This window comes from Ambystoma mexicanum, chromosome 1q, assembly GCF_040938575.1.
Source record: "Ambystoma mexicanum isolate Mex_15411 chromosome 1q, UKY_AmexF1_1, whole genome shotgun sequence".
Taxonomy (NCBI): domain Eukaryota; kingdom Metazoa; phylum Chordata; class Amphibia; order Caudata; family Ambystomatidae; genus Ambystoma; species Ambystoma mexicanum.
Genome location: NC_090922.1, coordinates 1,014,721,300 through 1,014,749,051, shown reverse-complemented (window position 1 = coordinate 1,014,749,051; position 27,752 = coordinate 1,014,721,300). Strand labels below are relative to the sequence as shown.

General features: G+C 47.1%; 1 protein-coding gene across 4 annotated transcripts in view; it reads right to left on the bottom strand.

Annotated features, from left to right (window-relative positions):
* ODF2L (outer dense fiber of sperm tails 2 like) overlaps positions 1-27,752 on the bottom strand; it is a 583,980-nt gene that overhangs the window by 298,295 nt on the left and 257,933 nt on the right. For all 4 annotated transcript variants that reach the window (XM_069641685.1, XM_069641688.1, XM_069641686.1 and 1 more), the window contains one exon: positions 14,628-14,744. In XM_069641685.1, coding sequence (XP_069497786.1) covers positions 14,628-14,744 — 117 coding nt within the window. The remainder of the gene's footprint in view (positions 1-14,627; positions 14,745-27,752) is intronic.

Genomic DNA, 27,752 nt, shown 5'->3' with positions numbered 1-27,752 from the left:
TCATACAGTATGTGAGGACTGCAAGTAAAACGGGTGCATAGAGCAAGAAGCAAAGAACAAACAACGGTAATTAATTCAATTTAACACAGTACATAAGGCAGTACCAACGGGTAGCAGTAGCAACCTAGTTTAGTGCAAGGTGCGGAGAGGCAGTGTAATGCTTAAAGGGAACAAAGTCAACGTGATACGCGGGCCTTGCAGTAGGGCGAGTTCACCACACACTTTGGGTGAATGATCACAAAGTCTCAGGAACGTTCAAAAAAGGGGGTTTGCTTACCACACAGGGGACTCAACAGGCTGTGAATGGGGTGTTAGAAAGTTGAAGTCACAAACTAAGTACCCTGGCTCTGTCAGCTCTGGACAGCTGGACCAATCACACACTGGAAGGCGTGAGCCGGCATCTCTCACCAAAGCCGTCAAACAAAGGCTGACTTTCTGTCTCAGCCTGTCCCGGCGTTCCCCTGCCATCTGCCAGGAATCCTGCCCCTCAATGGACTACCTTTCCCGGAATATCATCAACTGCAGGTATTGTGACTCCCCCTTGTAAGCGCCACAAGCCATCTGCACAAGCCCTCCCTCCAGCCCACATGTATAACCGTGCATCAACGTATCAGTCTATGCGCCTCCCTCCAGTCACACTCTGTTACCAGCTCCACCATGTCTCTAACTGAGCTCCAGAGCTCCGCCCCTTAGACCTGGTGCCTGAGACTACCTATGTGAATACCACTGTCTCTCGCACTGCTGACTTGTATCCTCAGCACCTGCCTGCTGATCTACTTTCTGTTACGTTACCTGCTACATCCACCTGTCTATTAGCCTTACTAAATTCTACTGGCCCACGCCAGCTGATTAGCCCACTATACTACTTGCACTATCTGCTCTCTCAAAATTTGCTATGCCTCTTGCATCTGCCTGCCCATTAACCTGCTGATTTGTAATGGTCCATCCCTGTTAATTAGCCTATTACCCACGATATCGGCTTACTGATTTGTAAGTCGCCTATGAGTGTTGATTATCATCTACCTGTGGATTGTAATTCGCCTATGCGTGCTGATTATTATCTATCTGCTGACTCGAAGTCTGCCATGCCTGTCTATTGACCGGCTGATATGTAATGGCCCACGCCAGTTAATTAGGCTATTACCCTGGTATCAGCCTAATGACTTGTAATTCAGTTATGCATGTTGACTACCCTACTGCCTATGGCACCAGCTTGATTACTAGCCATGTCGACTTACTACGGCCCTTGCCTGATGATTAACCCACTGCCTATTGTATTTGCTTGGTAACTTGCAATTGTCCATATGCATTTCCGAGCACCAGCCCCCATCCGACACCAGCCAGGGCTGTAGAATGTTTCTATCTATGCCAGTACGTCCTCAGACCATACACCGGTATGATACATACCTTTACTAATGCACATTGCATGGCACAAACGATCAATATGAAAATGAACTTTCCTAGCCTATGCTGTTCTAGAATACTCTGTATGAGCGTCTACTTAGCTACATACACTACATTTACTACAACCCCTTTGCTTCTGGAGGCCTCATCTCTGCCTAGATCATCGTTAGCAATAGCTTGCACATCCATAACTAGGTCCAACCCCCTCCCAATGGACATTAGGATCAAACCAACGTTCTTCCTCCCACCACTCAGAGTTAATCATGCTATCAAACTTACACCCTTCCTACCCCCATTGAAACTAAGATGCCCCAACGGCAACAGTAATCCAGCCCCACTGCCCACAGTCCACATGGACATCAACAGGACAGAGGAAGCCCCTGCTAGCAACAGCCAAAATATCACAGACCTGTACACCTTAACTGCCACCCCGAACTCACCATGCCCTACTCCATGGAGAAATACTAGACTAGGTAGATCGTACCACCCTCCCATTATCGCTACATCCATCAACAACCTCATGCCTAGCTCTGCCAAACAAATGCAAATTAAATGCAAAAGTGCACCTAATGCTGTACGTGAGACCACACCACCTATAACTCCCACTATTAACACTAGTACCACCATCTCCGGAGAACTGATCAAAGCCAGATCCTTAGTCGCCAATGCAAGTGAAATTGCTGACTTGATCATAGATAGGAACTTGGACTTCCTGGCAATAACTGAGATCTGGTTACATGCTGCAGCTGGCCCTTCACTCCTCATTGCCACACCTGACAACTACGCTATTCTCAGATCTGACAGAGAATCTACTAAACGGGGGGGTATTGCCTTCATTGCTAGGGACTCGGTCAACCTTAGAGCCTTCCATCATGTCTCCACCTCATCCTGTGAACTACTGACCACTTAATTGCCACTTTCCACATCGCAAACCTTGACCATTCACCTTATCTATCGCCCTCCTGGCCCCTAAGGGTCCTTCGAAGATGACATTAACAATATCATCACAACTAATACCAAACCCTCCTCCCAAAATCTACTCCTTGGTGATTTCAACCTAGGATTCAATGACCCACTCAGCCCTACTCCTAGCCAACTTCCTATCTTAACTAGGTCTTACCCAAAGAGTCTTCCTTCGCACTAATGACAAAGGTGGAACCTTGGATTGGCTAGCAGACCTTAACTGCCCAACTAATATAACGGCTTTTGAACCATTACCCTGGACAGACCATAGCTTACTTACCTTCACTCTCCTAAACTGCACTCCGCCAGCAACCACCAAAACCACAGCACCTCCTATTCCAACCAGAAATAAGCAAAAACATTACTGTCAACAACCTCAGGCCTTTTCCAGAGCCCCTACTGGCAGCCTCACTACCATCTAACCCTGAGGAACTAGTGGAATTGTACAAGAATACCATCAACTCAGCCATAGATTATATTGCACCCCTAAAAATGTGCAAAAGTAAACCTACGGCCCACGTGAACTCTTGGTTCACCCCTAAACTAAAAGAGCTCTGGAAAGAAAAAAGGAAGCACAAATCCTTATGGAAACATAACCTTTCTACCATTAACAAAGAAATCCTACTAAAAATCACTACCAACTATAAAGAGGCAAGCCTTACAGCCAAGCGCAACTCCTACAACGAAAGGATCGATGAAGCCAGTTCAAGCACCCGCAAATTCTTTATCATACTCCGGGAACTTGAATCACCCGCCCTGCAAACTGACCTCTGTGTCAAGGACCAATCTTGGTGCACTAAAATCCAGGAAGCACTAGCCAATAAAATTGCCCCTCTTCAAAAGAAAATCACTGATAAACACTCACTGCCACCTACAAAACTGATGCTAAGACTCCCATCACTACCGAACGCTTTAAGTTTACACCAGTATCTCCCTACGAGGTACTAAAAAATATAGCGTCTCTCAAACCATCTGTCATGAAAAGCCTCTAGGCGCTTGCAGTAACCTGCACTCGCACTAACCTACTGAGCTATCTTGTGTGTATTAGAGCTTATTCGAAGCATGGAGGAAAATGCTGAAACCAGCCCGGCCTCTCGATCTGAGTGAGCCAGCATGCTTGCGAGGGGTTAACTGCGAAGGCCCTTCAAGACATGAACATTTGGTTTACATGAAGGCCTGCACAGCTTGTAGGAGCCAGGCACAGCCAGCCTCTTCTGCGCTCTGCGAAGTCAGGTGCACTGATAATACAGGAATGTAGAAAGGGCTTCCCACAACAACGTGCACTGAGCCTGAGAGCCAAGACTGACAGTAACTTTCCAGGGGAAAACAGGTTTGGTCCCTGGAAGGCTGAGCCTAGAAGCTTCTCGAAGAGCTGGTACGTCAGTGATTGACGTGCAGTCCCTAATAAGAGAACTATACCTGGGCCAGTGAGGCAGGGACTCATCCTGGGCTGTTGGTGAAACGCGCGCACGAAGAGGAACAGCGCCTGGACGACCAGCCGTGCACCATCTGGCCCGAGACTCCTAACATCACATCCCCGCTCTGATGCAGGCCTGTGGGGGGCTTGGCCAGTCCTCCCCACCTCTCACAGGAGGAGGGGAGGACTGGCGAGGGTCCTGAGTGTGATCCAATCATATCTCCATCTACAATATCTAGGAGCGTAAGATAAATAATTGCATATTCATCTGTGACTGACAATTGGTATTATTCAGCTTGCACTTTGATTCCCATATTATTGTAAAATGCTGCTTAGTTCTCATTAGACACTGTAGTAATAAATGCAAGCATCATATATTCTGTGTGATTGGCTTTCTTCCAGACTGAGTTCACCGTGCTTTGCATAAGTACTTACTTGTGTGGGAAGGTGATTAGGAGTGATTGCACTAAGGGCTGGCCCCAGGGGAGGGTGCAGGTTCCCCCTTTTCACTACACCATCAAACTGCCAAGGAGACTCCTGCCCTGCGGCTGTCATCAAGGAAGCAGCGGCCATCCTCCTTCCATACCTGCACCGTGCCTTTCCTGCTGAAGATTATAGACAAAGCTGCTTATAATTAAATACAAAACTTCCTAGAGACTAACAAATCTCTAGGTCTCCGTCAATCAGGCTTTAGGCCTCAACACGGCACTGACACAGCCTTGATTGGCCTAAAAATGCAAATAGACGACCTTAAAGATAAAGGAAATTCAGCACTCCTACTCCTTCTGGACCCGTCAGCCGTGTTCGACTTGGTCGGCTATAATATCCTTTGCAACCACCTCTCCACCACATCACACCTCACCAGAAGCCACCGCTTGGATCAAACAATTCCTAAGCAACAGGTAGACGAGTGTTGTCTGCGGCCACAGATGCAGAGCCTATCCCCATTACATGCAGAGTCCCACAAAGATCATGCATATCTCCTACCATGTACAAAGCCTTTACCAAACCATTGTTTAATGATCTAGATCATCTGGGTGTCACCTACACAAACTATGAGGATGACACCCAGATCCTTATTCCCCTGACAGGTGACTATGCCAAGGACCTAGCCCCGATTAACAGAATCTACCTCATCATTCAGGCATGGATGGCCACACATGGCCTCTGCCTGAATGATGAAAAAAACAGAACTCCTCCTCCTAGCCACTCCCATCAACATTTCCAAAATGGGCGAACCATACCGTTCATTCAATATTGATGGCAACATCATAAAAGTCGCCAGTGAAACAAAAACGCTAGGCTTTTACCTAGATTCCTCCTTAAACTTAAGAAAACAGTTCAGTGCCAATGCTTCGGCAAGCGCCTATACCTTCAAACGTATCTGAGCATGCAAACCTTTACTCTCCACTCAAAGCTGTACGATGCTGGCCAGAGTCCTAATATTGTCAAAACTTGACTACTGGAATGGTCTATATCTTGGAGCCAATAAATACATTACCAAAAAATTGCAGATTCTGCAAAATAAGGCACTTAGGACAGCCTTGAGCATTCCTTGCAAACAACACATCTCCGCCATTAGAAAAGACCATAACTGTATCTCTATTAAAGAAAAAATTCAATTTAAAACTGCATCTCTCACCTACAAATGCCTTAACAACGCTGCCCCACAATACCTCTCCGACAAGTTCACCCCGAAACAATACTCCAGACTTACCAGATCAGCCAGTATGGGCCTTCTACAAGTGCCCAGATATAAACTTCAAAAAGCAGGAGGTAATAGCTTCCCTGTCCAGAGCGCCCTACTCTGGAACTCTCTCCCCTCTAACTTCAGAACCAGCCCATCCCTCTCCAGCTTCACTCAAAATGAAAAATTGGCTTATTTCAAACAATGACCCTTAAGAGGGCCCTAGCCTTTACCATGTATATATGTATCAATATGCTTCTGCGCTTATCTATGTCTGCCTTTATTACCTTCTTTGCAATCACTATGAATATCCTTGAAACCATAATTGTACATCCTGTTTGATTCCTGAATGTATAGTCTATTTTTACCTTGAAATTATGATATTGTACTGTATGTTTATCTTTGCCTGTGTAACCAAGAAATTAGCATCATCTTGTACTGCGCCTAGATACCTTCGGGTGAGGCGCACATTATAAATAAACAAACCAAACCAAACTAGGATATGTTGGCCGACGGTTTCCTCGCGGCCGCAGACACCAACAAATCTGTAGATGGTTGTGACCTCAAGCACTTAGGTAAGGAGTCCGGCACCTGATACTTCTTCTCCAGTCTACCCTGTTTGGCTGGAGCCCTGCAAGGGTTCTTCAAGAGGGCCACGCCCTCATACCACACTTCGTCCAGAAGTGACACCGCCATGATTGTCTTCATCCTGGACTCGCGCCTCTGGTACAACAAACCTTCCTTCCTGGTTTGTTCAGACACAAGCTGAAAAAGTTCGGAGGCTCTGGCCATCATGGAATGGAACGGCCCCACCTCGTCCTGTGGGGACGCCCGAGGTGGTGCATCCAAATGCGGAGACTCGCCACCCGCTGCAAAGATATGGTCATTGTCATCCGTGGTTGTGGTCTTGTCCGTTCCCGTACCTGTGTCTGGGTCTGCTGGGGGAGAGAGGGCCCGACGCAGATGTGGAGGGTGTAATGGGGGCGTCGGATGATGATTCCTCCTATTAGTTGGGGGCTGATTGGGTGTCTGGGGGGGCACAGGAACCAGGCCCGGTGGCATCATCTTCTGAATCTCTGACAGCAAGGTGTGAAGTGTCAAACAGAATGTCCAGAGACACATCCCTCAGCTGACCTGGCGTGGTCGGAAAACTGGGCCCTGCGCTGTCATCTCTGTGTCGATATCACCTCCGTCGTCCTCCTCTTCCATGTCCTTGCGGACCGTGTGCAAGGACTCCTGGTCCTAGTTGTCTGTGGATGAGACCTCCATGGCTTGCCATGGCTTGGAAGGGCTGTTTAGGGGCTTCCCTGCAACACCCATTTTTTCCCCAGAAGTGGTGCTTGAACCCAGGGCCTGAGCCGGTTTCACCATTCTGGCGTGCCAGCAGACTTTGCCAAAGTCACTGCAGCGGTTTCGTGCCTAGAGGGCAAGTATACTGTCTGTGCTGCAAGGGCTACCTTCACAGGGTCAGCTCCCTTACCTGTCGTTAGCAGCTGCCACCAACTCTATCATCAACAAAGTTTTAGCCTGTGCCGTTTGGGCCTGCTTCGGCAGTTCAGCTTTCTTCTCCGTCCGCGGACTCTCAGATTTCTCCTGCAGTTTAGCCGGGGTAGATTTCCTTTTTGAGGATGAGCTCGATTGCCGGCTGGCAATGAAGGCTGAGGGTGACGTTGATATCACCCTATCCACCTTGGTACCCGCTTCAATTGGGAACCCGGTGGACTCAGACTTGCGGTTCTTGGCCTGGCCTTGGGCCCCCGTGGATGAGATGCCATCAAAGGACTTAGAAGACCACTCCTCGGACCGGCCGGTCCCTGGTGAGGCATAACCCTGACCGGGGTATGGGGCAAATGCCTTAGGGTTAAGCCACGCCGCCAGTCTACTGTGCCTGTCCTTTGTCATCTTCTTGGAGAACCCCAAACATATCTCGCACTGCACCGCCTTATGGTTCGTGGGTGTAAGCAGTAGAGCCATTGTAGGTACTGGTCTTCCACAAACACGTTCCGTAGCCCGCACTTAGACCTTCCCTCCTTCTACTCCGTCATGATGACCTTCTGGAAACTTCGAGGATCTTTGCCATTAAGGGGCGCTGAAATTCACCAAAGACGGATCCCCGCTGTTGGCAGATGGAGAAAAGAGAACATAGAAGTAGCTAGTAGCGTAAACTCGAGTACTCCCAACACTGAAGCGTGCAGTAAAAATCTGAAGATGGCTGCCAGAGGAGGGGCCTAGGGAGAGGGCTGTCATTGGATGGGGACAGTATGATCCAGAGGACAGTGACTGGTTTAAAGGAGAAATACAGTTTGTAATGGAAAGTGAAACTGTTTTTCTTTTACCAGGGATTCCCACCTGACGCAGGGGAATATTTACCAGTCCACCGCATCTTTCGACTCGGTGCTGCCTCCATCATTTTCTTCGTCGAAACCCAGCACCTGGGGGGAAAACAAAAGGAACAACAAGGTGAGCCAAGAAAAACAACAAGGACAATCTCTTGGCCACCATAGGCTTACCTGCTTTTCCACCGGAGGTATTATTCTTTAATTCGCTGTATCTTCCTATGCCGCACCTATAAAGGGAGAGAAAACAGCAAGTTAAACTCATGCAACTTTTACCGGACAGTGTTTGGTAATACAGACTCTTACCTGAACGCCATCAGCTGCCTCCAGGCAAAATTCTTTTGGCCCCAGCTGCAACCCAACGAGGGAATGGAACAAGAGTGAACATCGGACATTTTGAACTCTTTGAACTTTATAGACACTGGAGTCAATATTCCTCCGGAACTCCTCCAGTACCTTCAACCCAGTGAAGTAACTGGTATCTACGCGCCCCTGCATGCCATGCAGGATGGAGAGCTCATCATTTAAAAACATAAGGTGAGGTTACCAAAAGGGAATATCGGAGGTGATTAGTGGGGAGAACGAGAACTGTTGGGGGGCCATCACTAAAGTCCACGGGTGGCTAAATCCCTTTCTCCACTTGCAGGAGAATACTTCTACGAGTCCAGCAGACAAGATTAGGCGGGCCAGTCCAGACTGTCATCTCTTCACTACGCATCACGTTGGTGTAGACCGCAGCTGTCCGGGTCCGATCGACGCCCCTGTGGGAACCAGGTGGGTGTAACAGATACTCAATATTGCCACTGAAATCACTTTGTGTTGAACTGAATAGGACTTGATCCAGGGGAAGGAGTTACAACCCTGGTCACGAGGAGTGCTTGCTAAATCCTATAATTTAAACCTTCATTTTGTTTGTAGAATTGAGGGAAACCAAATGTCCTTGTATTTTTTGTTGTATGTATTATTGTAAGGGTCAGAGACTTTTTGGACACTAGGTCTCCTTTCTTTAGTTTTAGTTTGTTAGGTAGGGACATCCTCGTTAGGATAGGGAAAGATTGGCATTTATGTCACCCCTTTTATGTCACCCCTTTTACTTTAATAAACGGCAAACACTGAGAAAGCCATATCTGTGTGTCAGTCTCGAAATTCTGACCCCTTACAAGATGTAAGGGGTCAGAAAAATTAAAATGGTAAGGTAAGGTAAGGGGACAAAAAAATAAAAATGGTAATAGCAAAGACGGAAACAAACATGGAAAATCTGATGGTAAATCCACTGAAGATAAAGCAGGAGCTGGTAACCCTGGATTGGATAAAAACAATAGAAGAAACAAGATCCACAAGACTAAGGAACACTTTTCTTATAGTCGACAAAAACATAGGTTCACTGCCAAAATACCTTGAAAAATTTCCGGATGAAAATGTTAGAAGTAACTTCCTCAGAGCAAGAATGAATGTTCTACTGACAGGGGAAATTCTGAACACTCGGAAACAATCAGTAAAAACAGTGATTTATTGCAAAGACTGTGCAATTCCAGGAAACCAAACTTTAAAACATCTGCTTACCGAATGCAAGGGAATGTGGAACCTGCGTGTGAAAAAACTAGGAAGATTCGTAGAGAGAGCCGAATGGCTAACATCAGAGAACACATGGCATCGATTAATTGCAGGACACGAGACCCAGATAACGGCGGCAGTGGTGAACTTTCTTCATTCCCTTCATCTGTTTTAGAGGAATAAGAGCTACTGTCTCTCCCCTCCCCTAGAGGGGTTGTAAATCTGTTTATTTTAAATCATTGACTCTAAAAAAGAGCAATTTTTTCTTTACTTTTCCTTTTATTTTTTTGTTTGTGTTTTTTTACTACGTGATACAAAAGATTGTAAAGGTTTCTTTTTCATGTCAGTAGATAGAAAATGTAGACCATACACAAAAAAACAAACAAAAAAAAGATGTTTTTCCAGCTTCCTTTGTGCCTCTGCAGTCACTCGCCTGCTTCCCTTCGGTCCCGGAATCTAGAACGCTGCCTTCTCGACCTGCCGAGCGCCCAGGTCCTCTGTCGTGGCTCCCAGCGTCTCTCCCTTTGACGTGGTGGCATTCCTCGCTCTGCCACACTGGTATGTAATCACTGTGTTTGCGAGCCTTAGAACAGGAGCCCACGTCTTCTTCTGTGCTGCCTCTCTCAATAGTGCACCGAGTTTAAATGTCCCACGCACAGGTGCTTTGGAAAAAAACAACTAAAAAGCATGTTGTATTTCAATTTCTTGGTACCTTGTTCAAACCCCATCATCCTCCTTGTCTCAGTACTTGGAGAATTCTGGGAATTGAAGTCCACTGGTGTTGTTGAACATATGGTATTTAATATTTCAGAAAAAAAGGGTGTTGTGTCGGAGCTTTGTGCGTTTGTGTCACAGGTGGGTGTTCGACCAGAAAAATATGAAGAGATTGCTTTACTTCTTCCAAAAGGAGGAAACAAGCAGTTCACAGTATGCCATTAGGGTCTTGGTAGAAGATGGTTTTCTTCATGGGAAAGGGGGAAGATACAGAGTCTCATCCAATGAAGTCATGACATCTCCCCGGTAGTTGTCTCCTCCCATATGATCCTCCCTCATAAAGCCACCCCAAGGGTCAGGATCAGCTAGCGGCTGCAGTGCCCTGGCTACATGGGAGGAGGTCATCGCCGGGGAATCTGTGATGACTCCATTCGATTCATCACATTACAGACATTATTTTCTCTACAGATAGGAACTTTTGCTTGGTACTGCAGCAGATCTTGAAGTCCAACATTGGTTTATAAAGTATATTAGAACGACCTATAAAACATATAGCCAATATATTTCTGGAAAGTGCTGAAGGATGCACCTTTTAATACAGTGTTGGAAAAGAATAAAAGCTGTCACTGCCAAACTCCCTTCAGAGATGATAGCTCACTAAAAACACATGGTCACAAAACTGCTTACCTCTGTAGTGAGTTGAGCATATGGGAAATAAAAAAACAAAGCCTTTCCATGCAGAGAAATAAAACGTGACCCATAAATGATGCCTGTGGAATGCCCAATGGAAAGTGGGCGGCTATGAGGAAGTGTTAAGAGTTTCGGGAGATGAAGGAGCAGTCAGAGAAATAAGAATCACTGTGGTCTATTTGATGTGCCTAGAAGAAAGGGGGAGGGGAAGCTTAGAAGAGGGAAAGATGACCCACTGTGTCAACAGAGAGAGAGTTTGAGTACATTGAGGATGGAGGTGAGCATTTGTAAGAAGGTTGGAAATATGAATCAGGGCAATGCCTGCTTAAGAGTCTGGATTTGGGCAGTTGCACAGAGCATAACACACGCAAGGATTCGGGAAAGGCGGGGCATAATAAACACAAGTCTGTAGATAGAGGGCATTTTATGGTCAGGAGTAGGTTTTGTCAAGATGGGTATGACTGGCCACCTTATAGGATGCTGGGAAAATGACAATTGTGAGCAACGTTGTAGAAGGAAGGAGAAGTGGCGATAACAGTTGACCGATGAGAGCTTTGCTCATTCAGGTTACAAAAGTATTTGATGGAGGGAAGGATGGATTTGGCTGTGTGAGCTCATTGTGGTTTGTAAGGGGTAGGGGGATGCGGGGGGAGTGTAAGTGTGATAGGGACCACAAAGTAGGGGCGGGTAGAAGTGGGGTAGTCAGACAGTTTGTCCTGTATTTTTGTGATTTACAAGAAGTAGAAAGCCAAGTCATATGCTGAGAGGTTGAGTGAATTTTGGGGGGCACTGTGGTCTGTAGGATCATGGACAACTTACAATGGAGTAAGAGGACAGTGGATATGAGATCAATGTAGTAAGAATTATACCAGAGTCAAGAGCAGTGATGAGGTCAAGGGACAGCATGCAATACCCAAGTAGCTTAGTTGCAAATGCATGTTAGTCTGGATACTGAATGTCAAAAGGAGGTAACTAAAGCTGTATCTAACTCTGCAAAGGCAAGTTTGAAAAGGTGGGCAAATGAAGGAGGCTAGAGCTTTTTACACAGCCCAATTACAGGGCCATGAAGACGGGCATAAATTGCAGAAGCCCTGGCTTGGGACCCTTCTCATGTGGCCAGGGAAAGGCATGTGTTTCCTGATCCCGACCCTCTGGGTGGTGTTTTGCAGGAGGATGAAATGGGGGGAGGCAGGTCAGGAGGAAACCCCTTTCTCAACCCCACTGTTCTAATGGCTTATTGTAAAATAGAAGAAGAAAACCTAACTTTGCCATTCAGGACTTCAAGTCCCATAATTCCTTAAATACTGGGATGAAGAAGAGTGCTCAAAAAGTACAATGCTGAGGAGTGGTCAAATCATTAATGGAAATTACCCACACCTCGGAGAGACAGGCAGGCTTAAAAAAGGCCTCTCACGTGCAGGCTATTAGAGAGAATCAGAGTAAGAAGGAGAATGATAAGCAGTGTGGTTTGTGCAGGCAGCCCAGGCAGAAGCTGAAGGTGAGAGAAGACGCTGGGACCACTGTGTGGCAGAGATCTGCCACCGGTCCTGAGAGGGTCTGTGTCTCTCAAATCCTGAAGTGCAAAGGCTGTGCAGTGGGTAAAGAAGGAGAGGGAAGCTTTTGTTCCCAGGAGGCTGTTTCTAGTGGCTGGTATGCAGCCGAGAGCCCTGAGGCTGTCTCCGGCGGCTGGCGTGCACCAGAGGGCTACAGGAGCAGAAGGAGCTCCAGTAGCAGGTGGCATGGGCAGACTACGAGTAGTAGCTTGCCGGGTCTCATGGAGCGACAAAAGCAGAAGTCATGTGAGCAGCGAGGGTACCCGAGGCGCATGTCTTACCAGGCGAGTTCACATGCTGTTAGTGACCCCAGAGCGCTTCGCACCCGCTCGTGTGTCCAAGGCAGGCATTCAGAAAGAGAGCACCACTCGCGTATGAGTGAAAGCGGCTCTGAAAGTAACGAAAATATTGAAAAGCAGCTAACACAGCACTTGCGTAGGAGTGAAAGTGGTTCTCAAAGCAGTTTTGAATATCGGACTATTGAATAGCAGCGAAAGTCTTATATAACAAAACCAAATGACTAACTTAAAATGCGGGAGGCCATGCAAAGCCCCGCAACCCAATGGGGTGATCTTGTTGAGAAATAATAGCCACCAGTATTGCCTAAGCCAAAAGCAACTAACATCAAGGCAAATACAATCCAAAAGACATTTCCAACAGCAGATGGCGGGTAATGAAAGGTCCCTCAGTTGTGTAACTCGTTGCCCATATTTTATACAACATGTTTTGAAAGCTGGTATGAACTCACATTGCCAAAGCCAAGGGAGAAGCAGGATAAGACCCTGAGCATGCCAGTATTTGGTTTCTTGTGCAGCGGGGAAACAAGAGTGTAAAAAAAGGCTGCCCTACTGTAAAAAGATATTCTCAAGGAGTGGTACATTATTTACAAAAGAGTATTAAAGAGCACTAATGTGCATCTTGTTTTCCCTAAAGAGTTTTTAAAGGTTTTGAAGCTACAAACTGTTGAATACTGTGAAGCTGTTGTGAATCTTTTGTCTGTTGACCTTAACCACAAAAGCATTTGTGAAAAGTTGTTTGGGCAGGGGAGTACCCAGATGGCAAACATTTGGAGGAGTAGGCCTGGCATGGAAGTAGACCAGGAGTGAACTGAAGTAGTAGGCTCGACATGGGAGTAAACCAGGTGGACGTCGAAGAAGTGCTACAAAGTGGTCGTGACAGAGACAATGGCCCTCATTAGGACCCTGGCGTTAAGGGGTTAACGGCGCCATAAAAAGTGTGGTGCCATTAAACCCTTAATGCCTGACTAAGAGGTCCCTTTGCGGGACCCGACCTTAACAGCTGGTCTAGACCAGCCGTTAAAGTAGGGGCCCACAAAGGGACTCTCGAGGTAAGTACGGAACCGCAATTTGCGGTACCGTACTTACCGCCTTCCCCATTCCCATTATGCCCTATGGGGCAAGAAAGGGAATGGGGAAGGGCCATGGTGGCATGGGGAATTACCGCCCCGCCAACCTTGGAATGGGATGGTAATTACCCATTCCGCCATGGCGGACTCCGGCATCGACCATGGTGCTTCCGCCGGAGTCCTAATGAGGGCCATTGTATGTGCTTATGTTGCAGAGGGAATAGCTGTGCAAAGCTGTTACCAAGAAGTTGCATTTCTTTAGAAATTATCAGTTGTGGCAAATCATCCAGATCAAGACAATTATTGTTGCCTTTGATGAATAGCGAAGTTGTCCTTTATCTAAGGAGGATCAATCGTACAAGGAAGAGGAAGTACCTTCTATTTTCTTTGTTGAATCATTGGAGTATTGGTAGTTTCTGTTGACTAACTGAAGTTGCAAAGAACTATGTTAGAACTTTGTTGCAAACCTGGATTTCCTGATTTTCTTTTCTTGAACTGTGAAACAGAATTCTGCTTAAAATCTGGGTAAGGGGAATTCACCCAGATTCGGAGAGAGATTGTGTTGCAATACGAAAGTCACTTATTGTTTTGAACTGCCATGCATTTCCCTACTTATTTATAATATGTATAAGTGTGAGGGAAAGATATCCTTCCTTAGAGTGTTTCCGTTTATTTAACCTTCTAATTTAATCAAATGGCATTTGTTGAGAAAACTTCAGAGTTACCAGCCTCACATTTCTGACCCCTCACAATTATTTTTTGATGATGGATGAGGGTGTAGGAAGCAAGAGTGAAGTTGGTACAGAGATAGTGAAAAGAATGAGTATGTGATCAGAAGGAGATATGTTCACAGACAGGGAAGAGGTGTGAAGTGTTGAGGACGGTAATGGGCATGGTCACCGCATTTTGCATAGAACTTTACTTAATTTTAATCAAACATTACCATTATTTTTGTTGTCATGTTATAATTTTCACCATCCTTTTTTTCAATTTGGCGTTGCAGGTGGGAATGTGTTTCTTCTACAAACTTTGATCGTCGACTGGCTGCTACTGCATTATCCTATAAGAGAACAAATAACATGTAGAAATTAAATTATTCTGTCCAACTGTCGATCATAAAAGGTATATTTATATGCAGTTTGTTTTAATGTTTTATTTGTTCAGCGATTGTGCCAATGCATTTCTTTGATGTGTAATGTTTAATTTAGATGCCATAAAAGAAACCACACATCTTTCTGATGATATCTGAAACTAGATAAAACATGTTCTTCTCCAAGTGTAGTTGAACATTATTTATCTAAACAAGTTTGACTCCATAGTGTTTTAATAATAAACTAAAAAGGCTATTTCATGTGCGCCCCTTTTCCCTCCAAGCTCAAAAACATGGTGCCCACATTTCTCAACTTTGATTTTTCGTTCTCCACCATGTGTATGGTTGTACCATTGAGAAAGAATGAAAGTGCCCTCCAAACTTTGATTTAAAATTATAGAAAACTCATTGTAGTGTGTTATGGTGCAGGCTGGGATACTGTACATTACCCACAGAGATAACGTCTGCAGTTACCCACAGACAGAGATCCACATTTCATGATAAAACTGGCTGAGTCGCAAAACATTAAACTTGTGTGTGTCTCAATGTATGTGTGAAAGTTTCATGGTCTTCACGTTCTAAATGTCCTGGACTACTCAGATGGAATTAACTATACAGCAATAGGTTATTTTTTTAAAAAATATGTTTATTTTAAACCAAGGCAGAGTGTCAACAATACAACGTAAACAGGCTTTGTACACAAGTCCAAAGGCAATAAAAATCCCTTCCAATCCTCCAACCATCTCCCTCCCCAGCCCAAAGTTAGAGATGTTGCTCAGTAGTTTGTGCTCTGCCTCCATTCCGGTCGCGTCTCCCTCTCAGGAAGCGTCCCCGTCCCCCAGGGTCCACCGGATGTTGGTAGGCTTATAAGTCAATGCTGGGAATTTTAGATCATATTCCAACATTGGGGCCCAAGTGTTCTGAAAGCGATGGAGGACCCCAGCCTTTGCTGCTGTTACCTTCTCCGCGATCAGGATGTGCCATATTTTCCCCCACCACAGGGACATGAAGGGGCCCTCTGGCTATCACTATTTTGCCGGCCATGAGGCATTGAGTTAGTAGTTTGGCTCGGCTTCCAGAGCGCGGGTAGGTCTCGTGGACTGGGACCCCCAGAAGGATGGGTCCAGGCTCTAGGGGGAGGGCTGTTTATCTGTTCAATGGTGGTTAAGCATGACTTCTAGAATTGTTGAATTTTTGGACATCTCCACCACATGTGAAAGAAGGAGCCCGGTCTGCCACACCCCTTCCAGCAGGTGTGGTCAAGAGAGTGGTTCATGTGATGAAGCCTGAGAGGGGAATAATACCAGCGCAGCAGCAGCAGTATGCGCACTCTCTGTTGGTAAATCAGGTGGAGGATGCATGTGCTCGGTTCCAAATGTCCACCGAAGTTTGGTCCTTGATCGAGTGTCCCAAATTCGCTTCCCACTGGGCCATGCATCGGGTTTTTGAAATGAGAAAGTCCACTAGGAATCGCCTGTATAGAGTGGAGCTCCTGCCCTGAATTGGGAGGTCCTTGAGGGTTAGCTCGAGGAGGGGTGAGAGGGCGTGTGGCTGCTTGGAGAGTTTGTGGGTGAGAGCACCAGTGCCGAAGCTGAATGTATGTGAATCTGTCCCTTTGCTGGAGCTGGAACTTCTCCTTGCCTTGTGCAAACGTGCAAGGAAGATCTCCCACATACAGCTGACCTAGGGTCTCGAGGCCTCTTGCAATCCAGTTCTGGAAGTTCCAGGGGTTCGTTCTGGGTGAGAAGGTCGGGTTATGGAAAATCAGAGCTAGGGGGCTCAGGCCCCTCAGGATTCCCTTATGTTTCAGCACCCAGTCCCAGGAGTTCAGGGTGTACTTGGTCACCAGCAGGAGTCCATCCCAGCACTCCCTGAGAGAGGGTGGTATGTGTGGAAGGAACCGCAGGGGGAGCAGTAGCCGTAATTGTTCCAATTCTACCCATCTGGGGCGATCAGTGGATATTTACCAAGCACGGATGTGTGCCAATTGCGGTGCCACCCTGTAGGATCGCAGGTCGGGGACCCCCAGTCCGCCCAATCTTGCGTTGGCCAACATTGTTTTTGAGGGGATCCTGGCCTTCTTTCCCCTCCAGATGAATTGGAGCATTTTCCTCTGTAGGTTGCGGAGTGCGGGGGCAGCTATCGCAACAGGGAGGGAGGAGCAGGAGTAGAGAAACCTTGGGAGCAAGTTCATTTTACAGGCCGTTATGCGCCCCATCATGGAGATTTCCTGGGTCGCACAGTGTTTCAAGTCGTCTTATATTTCTTTAAAGAGCCGGGGAAAGTTTGTTTGGTATGTGTCTTTCGGGTTCGCAGGTATGTAGACCCCCAAGTAGGGAATCGCCCTTGCCCTCCATGTGATCGGGCACATCTGGATCAATGTCTCCTGATCCTCTGAGGAGAGATCCACCCTCAGGACCACCGATTTATTGAAGTTGATAGAAAAACCAGTGACCTCCCCACAGCTAGTTATTTCAGCCAAAGCATGTTTTAGTGAGGAGCGGGCCTCCGAGATTGTGAGCAGCATGTCATCTGCATATAGGGTGATTTTATTTTGGGATGGGCCGACCTGGGGACTCTTGATCTGGTCATTCAGTCTGATTTTCTGGGCGAAGGGGTCCATGATAAGTGCAAATAGCAGCGGGGACAACGGGAAGCCCTGTCTGGTACCGCTGGTCAGGGGAATTGGGGCAGAGAGCGAGCCATTGATCCTTAGAAAGGTTTTAGGTGATTTGTAATTGGCCAGGACCATCGCTCGGTATGCCGGGCCAAACCCAAAGGCCTCCAGGGCGAGGCTCATGAAAGACCAATCCACCTTGTCGAATGACTTGGTGGCATCTAGGGCCATTAACACTTGTCCCTTAGATCCCCTAGAAGAAAGGTCCACAAGATCCAGGGTTCTGCAGATATGATCTCCCGCCAATCTGTTCCTAATAAAGCCTGCTTGGTCAGGGTGGATTACCTCAGGTAATATGCGTGCCAGGCGGTTAGCGAGGATTTTGGAATACGGGTTAGCATCAATGTTCAGCAAGGCTATTGGCCTATAGGTGGCCGGATCTCTCAGGTCTTTCCCTGGCTTGGGGAGGTGAACTGTGGTCGATTCCTGCATTGGGGAGTCATTGTGTCTGTTTCCCTAAAGGAGTTGAAAAGCGTTACCAGGGGGAGGACCAATTGGGGTTTGAAGATTTTATAGAATCTGGAGGAGAATCTGTCCGGACCCAGGGCCTGAGATTTAAGGGGTTTAATAGCTTCCTCAACCTCCTCACCTGTGATTGGTGTTTCTAGGTTCTCCTTGGCCGAATGGAGTAGCCGGGGGAGGGACGCTTCTTGTAGATATTTTCTTTGCTTAATCTGGTCTCGTGGAGGCGCTGTCATGACCTGAACCATGTGGTCCGCCGCTAGCTGTTGCTTCTTTGATTCCGCGTATTGTATAACTCCACGTGGATCAGGGAGCCCTATAATGGTGCTGCTACGCTTTGCCTTAGCTAGCTTGGCCACCAGCAGCTTGTTCGCCTTGTTGTTCTTCCCGTAACAGAATTGTTTAGCTTTGGTCAAAAGCTGCGCTGTGTGTTCGGCGTAGTGGGCCTCTAGTTTCTTTCTGGTGATACGGATGGCTCGCTGTTTCTTGGGGGACCAGCCCTTTTCATTGTGGGCTCCCTCTGCTGTTTTAAGTTCTTCTTCAAGGGCCAAACGGGCCTGTCATCTGTTTCGATGTAACTTTAACTGGTGGGGGGGGGGAATCTCAAGGATTACCGGGGCATGATCAGACAGGATCCGTGGTCCGATAGACACTTCGTTGGCGTAGGCAAGCATCTGGGGGGACGTCAAGAGGAGATCAATCCTTGAAAAAGTTAGATGCACATAAGAATAGAAGGAGTAGTCTTTTTCGGCGGGAGGAAGTATTCGCCAAGAGTCCACTACGTCCAGGGATCTGAACAGGTGCAGGAGGCTGAGTGCCTGAGTGAAGTCTCCGGGGGTGGGAGGATGAGATTTGTCTTTTGAGGAGTCTGGTACTCCGTTGAAGTGTCCCCCAATTATAACTTGGCCCTCTGTGAGGGGAGCGAGGGAGGAACCCAACGAGTCATAGAAGGCTGCTTGCCCGGAATTAGGGGCATATACTGATACAAAAGTGCAAAGGTCTACCAGCAGTAGGCATTTGACTGCCACAAATGGGCCTTCCGGGCAAGTTTTTGATTCCAGGACCTGGGGGTTCAAACCCCTCCTGAAAAGAATCGCTGTGCGCCCCTTTTTAGAGCCGCCTGAGGCGAAAAGCTGAAGCGGGTAGAGTTGGGAGCGGAGGCGCCCGTAGTCTGCTGGAATTAGTTGGTTTTCCTGAAGTAGGGCCACCCTGCATCTTCATCTTACAGCTTTTTTAGTATCGACTTCCGTTTGGCGGGGGAGTTTAGGCCATTGACATGGAGGGTGAGAAATGTCGAGGTCTGATGCTCCTGGGCTAGGTCCCCCCTCGTTGCTGCATCTGGGGTGGGGGCGGAGGGGAGTGAGTTAACCGCCATCTTGAGGAAAGGCTATGAATGTGTCACTCTGCTCTTGGGGTTTTGGAACAAGCCCCCAACGGGGGTGTAACTTTAACGGGTGGGGGTGGGGGTGGCAACATTGTGGGTACAGCCGCTCCCCTAGCCAAACAGGCCACTTGAGAAAATAGTCTGGGATTCCAAGGACTCATAGGTGGTATGTACCTTGGAAATGGGCATGAGACGTGAGTGGGGCCTGCTGCATTGATTATGAACGTTCTTAACTTGGGTCAGGATCAGTGAAGTTTTGTCGAGCTTGGGCTGGGGGGTCTATAAGGACACAGGGACAAAAGCCACCGGCTGCTGTCCAGCCCCAGCCTACCTTCTTCTGTTGCTTCTTGGCACCTTTGACCAGTAGGATCGTCTGGGTTTCGGGAGGGAGGCAGCTCTCACGTCAGGGGTATGCTCGTGGCTTGGCGAGGTAGAATCTTCGGGCGAAGATGGATGCATCCTTTTGTTAGCATCTATGAGGTGGTTGATTTTGCGCTTAAAGGAGAACTGCAGGGCGGCCGGGAATCGCCATCTGTATCGGATTTGAGGTTCCTGCAAGAAGAGGGTCAGAGGCTGGAGAGAGTTCCTCTTCTGAAGTGTAAGAAGTGAGAGGTCCTGATAGATCTGGAGAGGCGAACCCTGGAAGGAGAACTCATGTTGAGAGCGGCTGATTGTTGATAGTGCCTCCTTTGTGGTATAAAAATGTACTCTAGTTATGACGTCGGGGGGAGGTCTGAATCAACACCCTGAGGTGGGCGCAGTCTGTGAGTGCGGTCCAAGAGGAGTTGGGATTTTTCCAGTAGTGGGAGGAGGGATTGGAAGACGTTCCCCACATTTCTGCCAGATTTTTGTCTGGGACAGAGGTTGGAATCCCCCAAAATCCGAGGTTGTTGCGCCGGGCCCTGTTTTCATGATCCTCTTGTTTGAATTTGAGGATTTCACACGGTGTCCAGTCATTTGGTCGACTACAAACTGGTCGACGTCATTTGGTCGAAAACCAAATGGTCGATTTTTTTTTTTTTATTTATATATGTGTTTTGTGGGTTTTCGTGTAGAAAAAAAAAAAAGAAAGAAAAAAGGAGTTGGGGGGGGGAACCCCCCCCCAAAAAAAAGGGCTAAAAATAAAAAAAAAAAATTCGACCATTTGGTTTTCGACCAAATTGATTCGACCAGTTGTCCAGTCGACCAATTGTTTTCGACCAAATGACTGGCAACCTTTCACACCTGTGCTGAAGGGTTCTAATCGAGTGTTAGACTTCCCCCAGTGTGGTATCATGGTCCCGGGAGCAGTTGTCCACCTCCCTCAGCCTCTCTTCCATCAAAGTCACTCTTTGATCGGTCTGTTCCAGCTTGGTAGTGAGCTCTGTCATGCAGGATCTAAATTCAGATTGGATATTGGCCATAAAAGCCTGTATGTCCTCTTTGGTGGCAAGGGCTTCTCTCTCCTCTTGGGATTTATGTGGGGTAAGTTTGGGAGGGTCGTGCTTCTTCCCCTTGTCGGTCGACGTAAACATAGTGGCGATGTCTGAGTTTTTGCCAGCTTTCAGTCGCTTTGCCATTGCGCCAAGTGGAGTTTTAGGGCAGGTGGGCCAGTAATCACTCAGGAAGGTAAAGTGGGGGAGACTGTTAATTGAGGTCAGGGAAAACAGGTTATTTAGGGGGGGGGGCTCTCACCTCCTTGATCAATCCCTGCAGTGGTTGAGGTTTCCGTAGTTTGAGACCTCCCAGAGCGAAGTGCAGAAGGGTTTTGGCTCTCCCAGTGCGGCGTGGGATTGTAGTGTCGCCTCTGGTCTCTGGTTTAGGGGGAGGGGAATCGCAGAGTGGGCCGGGGTGCCCCAGGAAAGAAGTGGAGGAGGTTGGGCAAAGCCAAACAGTCACAGGTGCACTCCCATTCAGTGCGGCCTCAGGGCGGAGTGTGGGTGCCCAGTTCTAGGTGAGCGCTGGTTGCAGTAAGGATCCTTTACAAAGACCCCATCTTGTGGTAGCTTACATGTGAGGCTGGAGGAGCTGCAGGCACTGGGGGCCCTGTATGGGAGCTGGGGTCAGCTGCAACCAGGAGCTGGTGCTGGGTAGTTGTCGAGATGGAGAAATGCTGGCTAGATCAGTTGTGGGGTTGCCAGGGGTTTTAGCCCAGTGTGTAGCACCCGGGCCCACGCCAGCAGCCCCGGAGCGTCAGCAGCGGTCTGAGCCCAGGGAATTGAGCATTGCTGTATTAGTCCAGCGCCCCGTGGGGGGGGCGCGAGGGGAGTGGGATGCCACCGCTCCTCCGTGGCCCTTGGAGTGAGGTGGGTTGTTGGAGCATGAGGCAGGGGGGCCACACCATGCCGCCCCGGGGCTTTGATGTGCCCCCAATGATCCACGTACCTGGGGTTACCGCAAGGGCCCCTCTCCGTCATGTGGCGAGTCGCCACCAGGGCTGGGGCTCTCCGTGCGTGTCATGCGTTGCGCTGGGTCCGGAGCTGGAGGGCCCGGGATGGCTATTGGGTCCAGCGGGGTTCCCAACGGGGGTTGCAGCTCCTCGACAAGCTTGCAACGACTTGGTATGGGTTCTGCTTGCTCCATCCGCCATTTTGGGAGGAGGCAGCGGAGGGGCCGCAAAGTTCAGATTATCGTTGTGCAGCTTCCCGGTGGTCGCCAGCCCCTATTTTCATCTCTTTATGAGGCGCTGGACTTCCGACCACCCAGGCAGGATTTTGGCCGCATGTTAGGCGGTGGTACTTCACTAAACCGCTGAAGCAGCGGGCCTGTCGCGGAGGCCTCTAAGAGAGTGTCTGCATTGCCGGTGCTCCAGGCCACGCCCCCCAACAGGTTATCTTAAAGATTGGAGCTAATGTGTTGATCTCAGTGAGAGACGAGCACATCCCTATCTTGAGATAGGTGGATAATTGTGAAGGACAATGCTCCAGTAGGTATTACTTAAAGAACACATGCTAGACACTTCCCACTATCGCATATCACGCAACATAGATAGAAATGCATGCCATCATTCTTTCTTGTAGCACAAGATCATCAATCTGCTAATATAGTAGGCTGTATCCTCCATAATTCAAAGATTATAAATTACTCACTGTAGTGACTAACATACTCTTAGTCCATAGTCCCCTTTCCTCCATACTGTATGGGCATCCCTTCCAAGGGATGGGAGACAGAACCTTTTTCATCAGAAGAAACCTTCTTCCCCTTTAAATTTAGAAGCGCGCGGGGGTGCGGCCCAGGGAGCATGTGCTGCCCTGACTCCGCCCTCCGGCGCCACACCTCAGTCCCCATTGACGCGTCGATAATCGATTTAACATTGCCTAATGACACCAGTATTAGGGGGGAGGTTGGTGGGGCGTATGGAGCAAAGGGGACTATGGACTAAGAGTACGTTAGTCACTACAGTTAGCTACTTATAATTACTCTTACGTCCCGTCCCCTTTCCTCCATACTGTATGGGCGATTACAACTGATTGTAGCCCCAGGGTGGGGAGGAGACCCTCCTTAAGCAAATAGGTTCCTGAGAACCGCCTGTCCGAAAGCCGCATCAGATCTAGAGCAGGCACCCAAACAGTAATGCTTGCAGAAAGCAGAGGGAGAGACCCAAATGGCAACCCTACTTATGGCTTGCCAAGGGACATGGTGCTGGAATGTGATGGCCGTTGCCTTGGCCCCGACTGCGTGGGCATGCAAGTTGGCCGGGAGCAGCCAGTGCTGGCCCTCATATGCTTCTTTGATGGCAGAGACCATCCAGCGGGATATGGAAGCCTTAGAGGCCTGATAGCCTGTTCCTGAGACTCTGAAAGTGACATACAGGGTGTCCGATTTGCAGAAGCCCTTGGTCCTGTCCAAGTAGAATTTCAGGGTACACCTGACATCCAGGGAGTGCAGCACGCTCTGTCCTTCGTTCTTAGGATCGGGGAAAAATGTAGGAAGGACTATTTCCTCATTCAAGTGGAAAGCAGACGGAACCTTGGGCAGAAATGCCGGGTGTGTCCACAGGACTACCATGTCCTTGTGAAAGGTGGTATATGGCTCAGAGGCGACCAGCGCCTGGATTTCGCTGACACTATGAGCCGAGGTAAGGCTGACTAGTAAGGGCGTCTTGATGGTGACCAACCTGATGTCCACGGATGCCATTGGCTTGAACGGTTTGTGCGCCAGTGCGCACAAGACTATGTTAAGGTCTCACACAAGGTGCGGTCATTTGACAAGCGGGTAGAGCCTTGCGAGGCCCGTCACATGTTTCTTAACGATAGGGATGGAGGAGGAGAAAATGCCCTCCTCCAAGTTCCTGTAAGCCCCAATGGCTGCGAGGTATGTGCGGCAGGTGTCCACTTGCACGCCTGAATGAGCAAGGTGTGCCGAAAAGGAGAGCATGTCGTCCAAGGTGCACCCCAGGGGGTCGATTCCAGTGGCAGAATCTGGTCTATTTGCTTTTGTGTTGGGCCCTGGTAGCTTTGCTCCTGGCGCCCTATATGATCTCCAGATTAGCCTGTGAGAGGCTAAGGTGCCGAAGAGTTACCTGCACAGGTACCACGCTGTGAGGGCTAGGTTCCCTGGCGCAGGGTGGATGACTCTGCCCCCCTGCTGTGCCAGAAGATGTGCTGGGCCCATCGGGAGGTGAATTGGGGGCACTTCCGAGAAATTGAGCAGCTCAGAAAACCATGGCCTGGCCGGCCACCATGGAGCTATTAGAATGAGGAGTTGGCAGAAAGGCGAAGGCTTTCATGCATGTCCACTGGAGGTGAAATGCGTTGTGCATAGAGCCGGGGCCCTGACTTTGCCAGGATGCGAACTGGGGACACTTCTTGTTGTGCCAGGTGGCAAAGAGATTGTTTAGCTGACACTCTTAATTGTCCGCTTTCATTTTGTTGATACCAGTTCAGTTGGTGACTCCATTGGAGATACTGGCTCCTCTGTTTCCTCCCTGCCACCTTCTTCTCCCGTATCACAGGAGGGAGGAGCCAACCATACAAACTCCTCTATGGTGGACTGGGAGAGAGGCATGTCATCTAGAGCATTGTAAAAGGTGTGCGCCAACTCTGCCAACACCATTCCATGCTCTATTGGGGTATTTGTGGCCTGATTGCCAATTGATATGGTTGCCAAGTTTGTCTCTACATTAACTAAGTGAGTGTTCAGCGTAGTCGCATTCAATTTGATAGCACTTCAAATGATTGTGTGTTGGCTTAACTCTGCTTTAATTTGTTCCAATGATTGTGTGACATTTGTGTTGATTGCATTTTTTTTTTAAAGTCCACTAGAGAGGAGTCACAGCATTCCACATCCTTGGTCCTTTCTAAAAGGATGCCAGAGGGGACCTGGACTTCCCCTTTCAATAATTCAAAGACGTTCACTAGTGAACTTAAAGGAATAGTTTGCTAAAAATGTTTATTGTCCCGATCATTCGGGCATGTATTTTTAAGCATACTGTAATCGATCTTTACATTTTTTCCTATGCATCTTACCTTAGTTTTCCTCACTTTTACATATGGGAAAACAACGGGTTGGGTGCCGCCATCTTGTGCTAATCTTATCCGTTGATGCATCGCCCTACGTTCAAGTGCCCTTGCGGTAAGAATACAGATTGCCCGCCCCTCAAACTGACATCACTAGTCCAAACGATATGCTCCACCCATTTTCATGACATTCATGGCCAGTGTAGTCAAAACGTGCAACGTCATTACCCATACCATAACGTTACTTAACGCAGAACCAGGAAGATAAACACACACATCCTCTCACAGAGCATAACTTTTCTTTCGTGTCCCAAATACGAGAGCAAAACATTCTTTTTTAAGATAAAACATCAATAGTTTGCAATGTAAGCTTTTATTTTTCAAAGAACGCTCACAAGAGATTAAGTCCACGAAATGAACAATACATTTTTGCAATACAAGTTATAGATAGCGAACACTGCATGTTTCGAATGTTGTTTATAACCTCCACATGATACGGCGATTGTGATCAGCAATAGATCAAGCAATCCTTGTACTCCAATTTTTGTGTGTCCATATGTTACACCAGCAAAACGTTCTAATGACGCACATGGTATTCCATTCATGAGAAGATATGGATTGTTTGCACTTTCAAGTGCAACGCTTTCGCATCATCACGTTTTGACTACAGAACGATGACAGGTTGCTCCTTATTGCTGGTATTGCCAAAGGGCAGATTGGTCCCTTTCGGTCGTCCCACATAACAGTGATCAAATAAGCACTGTTGATGAATATCCGCCAATGTTGGTTGAAGAATCCATCAACGGTAGCAGAAAAAATATTGGCATACACAGAACGGCAAAATATAGCTGTGCAGAAAACAGAATAAAATACTATATTTTAGTAGCCGTTCTGTAATCGGAACTAACAAATTACCGTACAATTCAGAACCGTATAAAACCTAATCATAAACACAAACCACACAGGAGGTACACACACGACAACATTGGGGGACTATTTGAGACCACGACGTTCATGAAAGTTTAGCGCTGTGAAGTAGGTATAGCTCCCAATGGGATGGAGAACCAGATGCACTAGCTTCACATAGCGGGCTCTACCAGAAAATCATGGCAGCAATAGTAACGTTTTATGTTGAACCACAGACAGATGGTATTGTAATGGAACTGGTAAGATTAGTGATCCAAAAGAGAACCCAGTGCCCACGGAAAAGGTTCAGCCCCCGCCCCGACTCTTAGCCTCCCCTTTATCGTGCTCAAGGATGCAATGGTGACAGCACAACAGGATATTACACGGACCAAAGTGGTCTGGATATCATTAGGCTGCATACAGGTTGTGGGTCTTAATCTTCACAATATGGTTCACGTAACAACCCATAACTCTGCACCGAACATATTGGTGTGCAAGGCCAGTAATCAATACGTCCCAAAAATCATACCTCTAGTCACTCCTCTTTAAAACTGTATCTAAATAGCAATCATTACTAGACAGATAAACCTTGAGTTATGCACTTGGTTTCTTATAGCGTGCGGTATAAAAATCATTCAACATAACATAACGTACTGTGTCAATTCTTTGGTCAAATCGCACTTTTGAACGTCGCTGAATTAGTCATTATGCACTCTGCACCCATTCTGTTTTTAATTGCACAAATATTATATATAGTTGAAACTCTTTAGGGTGTTACATTGGCTTATTCCCAAGCGCCCACAAATAACCGAAAAGGATGACAAATGACTCCCTTTACAATGTTCAGAAACTCCACATCTTTTGGTTTATTATGAGATATTCTGGTGCCCTTTGTGAAACACGTGTTTCGATGACTAAATCATCTTTTTCAAATCAGGGCTATTCGTATTACAAAAAGGTTTTTATAATTTGATAATTTACACGTTAAGCACATACCATGATATTCCCATATTGACAACATGAGAGTCATTGATTTATCAAGTAAAAAACATTCAAGTCAACGAATTTTTGAAATCAGAAATACACAAATTAAAAACGATGAAATAAAATTAAATTAAAGAATGGCCATTTTAGAGAGGGATGAAGGGTAGGAGTGTTAGGGATTGAAAAAAACAATTAGATAAGAAAAAAGAGAAAATGGTAAGTTAAACCACAAATTAACTTAAGGTTAAATTTCACTAGTACTTTTCAAATAATAAAAACAGGTGTTCAAATAATGGTCCATACACTTCTTGATTTTTATATTTTATTATTTATTTTTGTTATTCTTCTTGATTTACTTTTAATTATTATGGTATCAGGTACTAAGCACACATCCTTACCTAATTGCACTGTTGCCCACTAGTATTCTTAATGTCATGTGAATAATTTCATGGGTTAAATCCCAGATCCATCTACAACATTGTTGGGAAGAATGTACATCCTGTTGTGTGTTTACATTAACCAAATTTGTACTGGCTTACATTTCTTAATTCTCATAGTTCCCATAAAGAAAGAGTAAAAATCTTTAAATGGTTAGAAAAGTATTCTATGAGCAATTTTTTCCCCCCTTTTTCCCTTGTTGTTGTAGGCTGGCCTCCACGGTAAGCACAGCAAATTGAGAGTGTTAAATTTACAGGCTTCGGTTTTCTTGCGTTTTAAGCACACACTTTAGTAATTGTTCAGAAATGTTCCACGTGTTCCCGCGTCTGCGAGATAAACCAGACCCCTTCGTATTTCTAGCCCCCCCATGAGCGGGCTTAACTTTCCTTCACTGCGTCCCGTGCCAAAATGTCCTTGTGTTTACGGCGTCTCCACCAGACTATTGTATGCTACGCTGTGGTTGGCTGGCAACTCAGTCTCGTTTCACTGTAGTTGCCCGCGGCCATATTGGAGTGGGAGAACTAACAGATTTCACATGTTTTCCCATGGTTCCGATCCTGAATTCACCTCTTTAGTTGCAAAGAGTGATCCAATGTACAATGTACAGTTACTAATTTGGCATTTGTTGAAAATAATAGCCTAATAGTTGCCTGTTACTTTTCTTTTTATTTTAATAGGTTACTAATGCT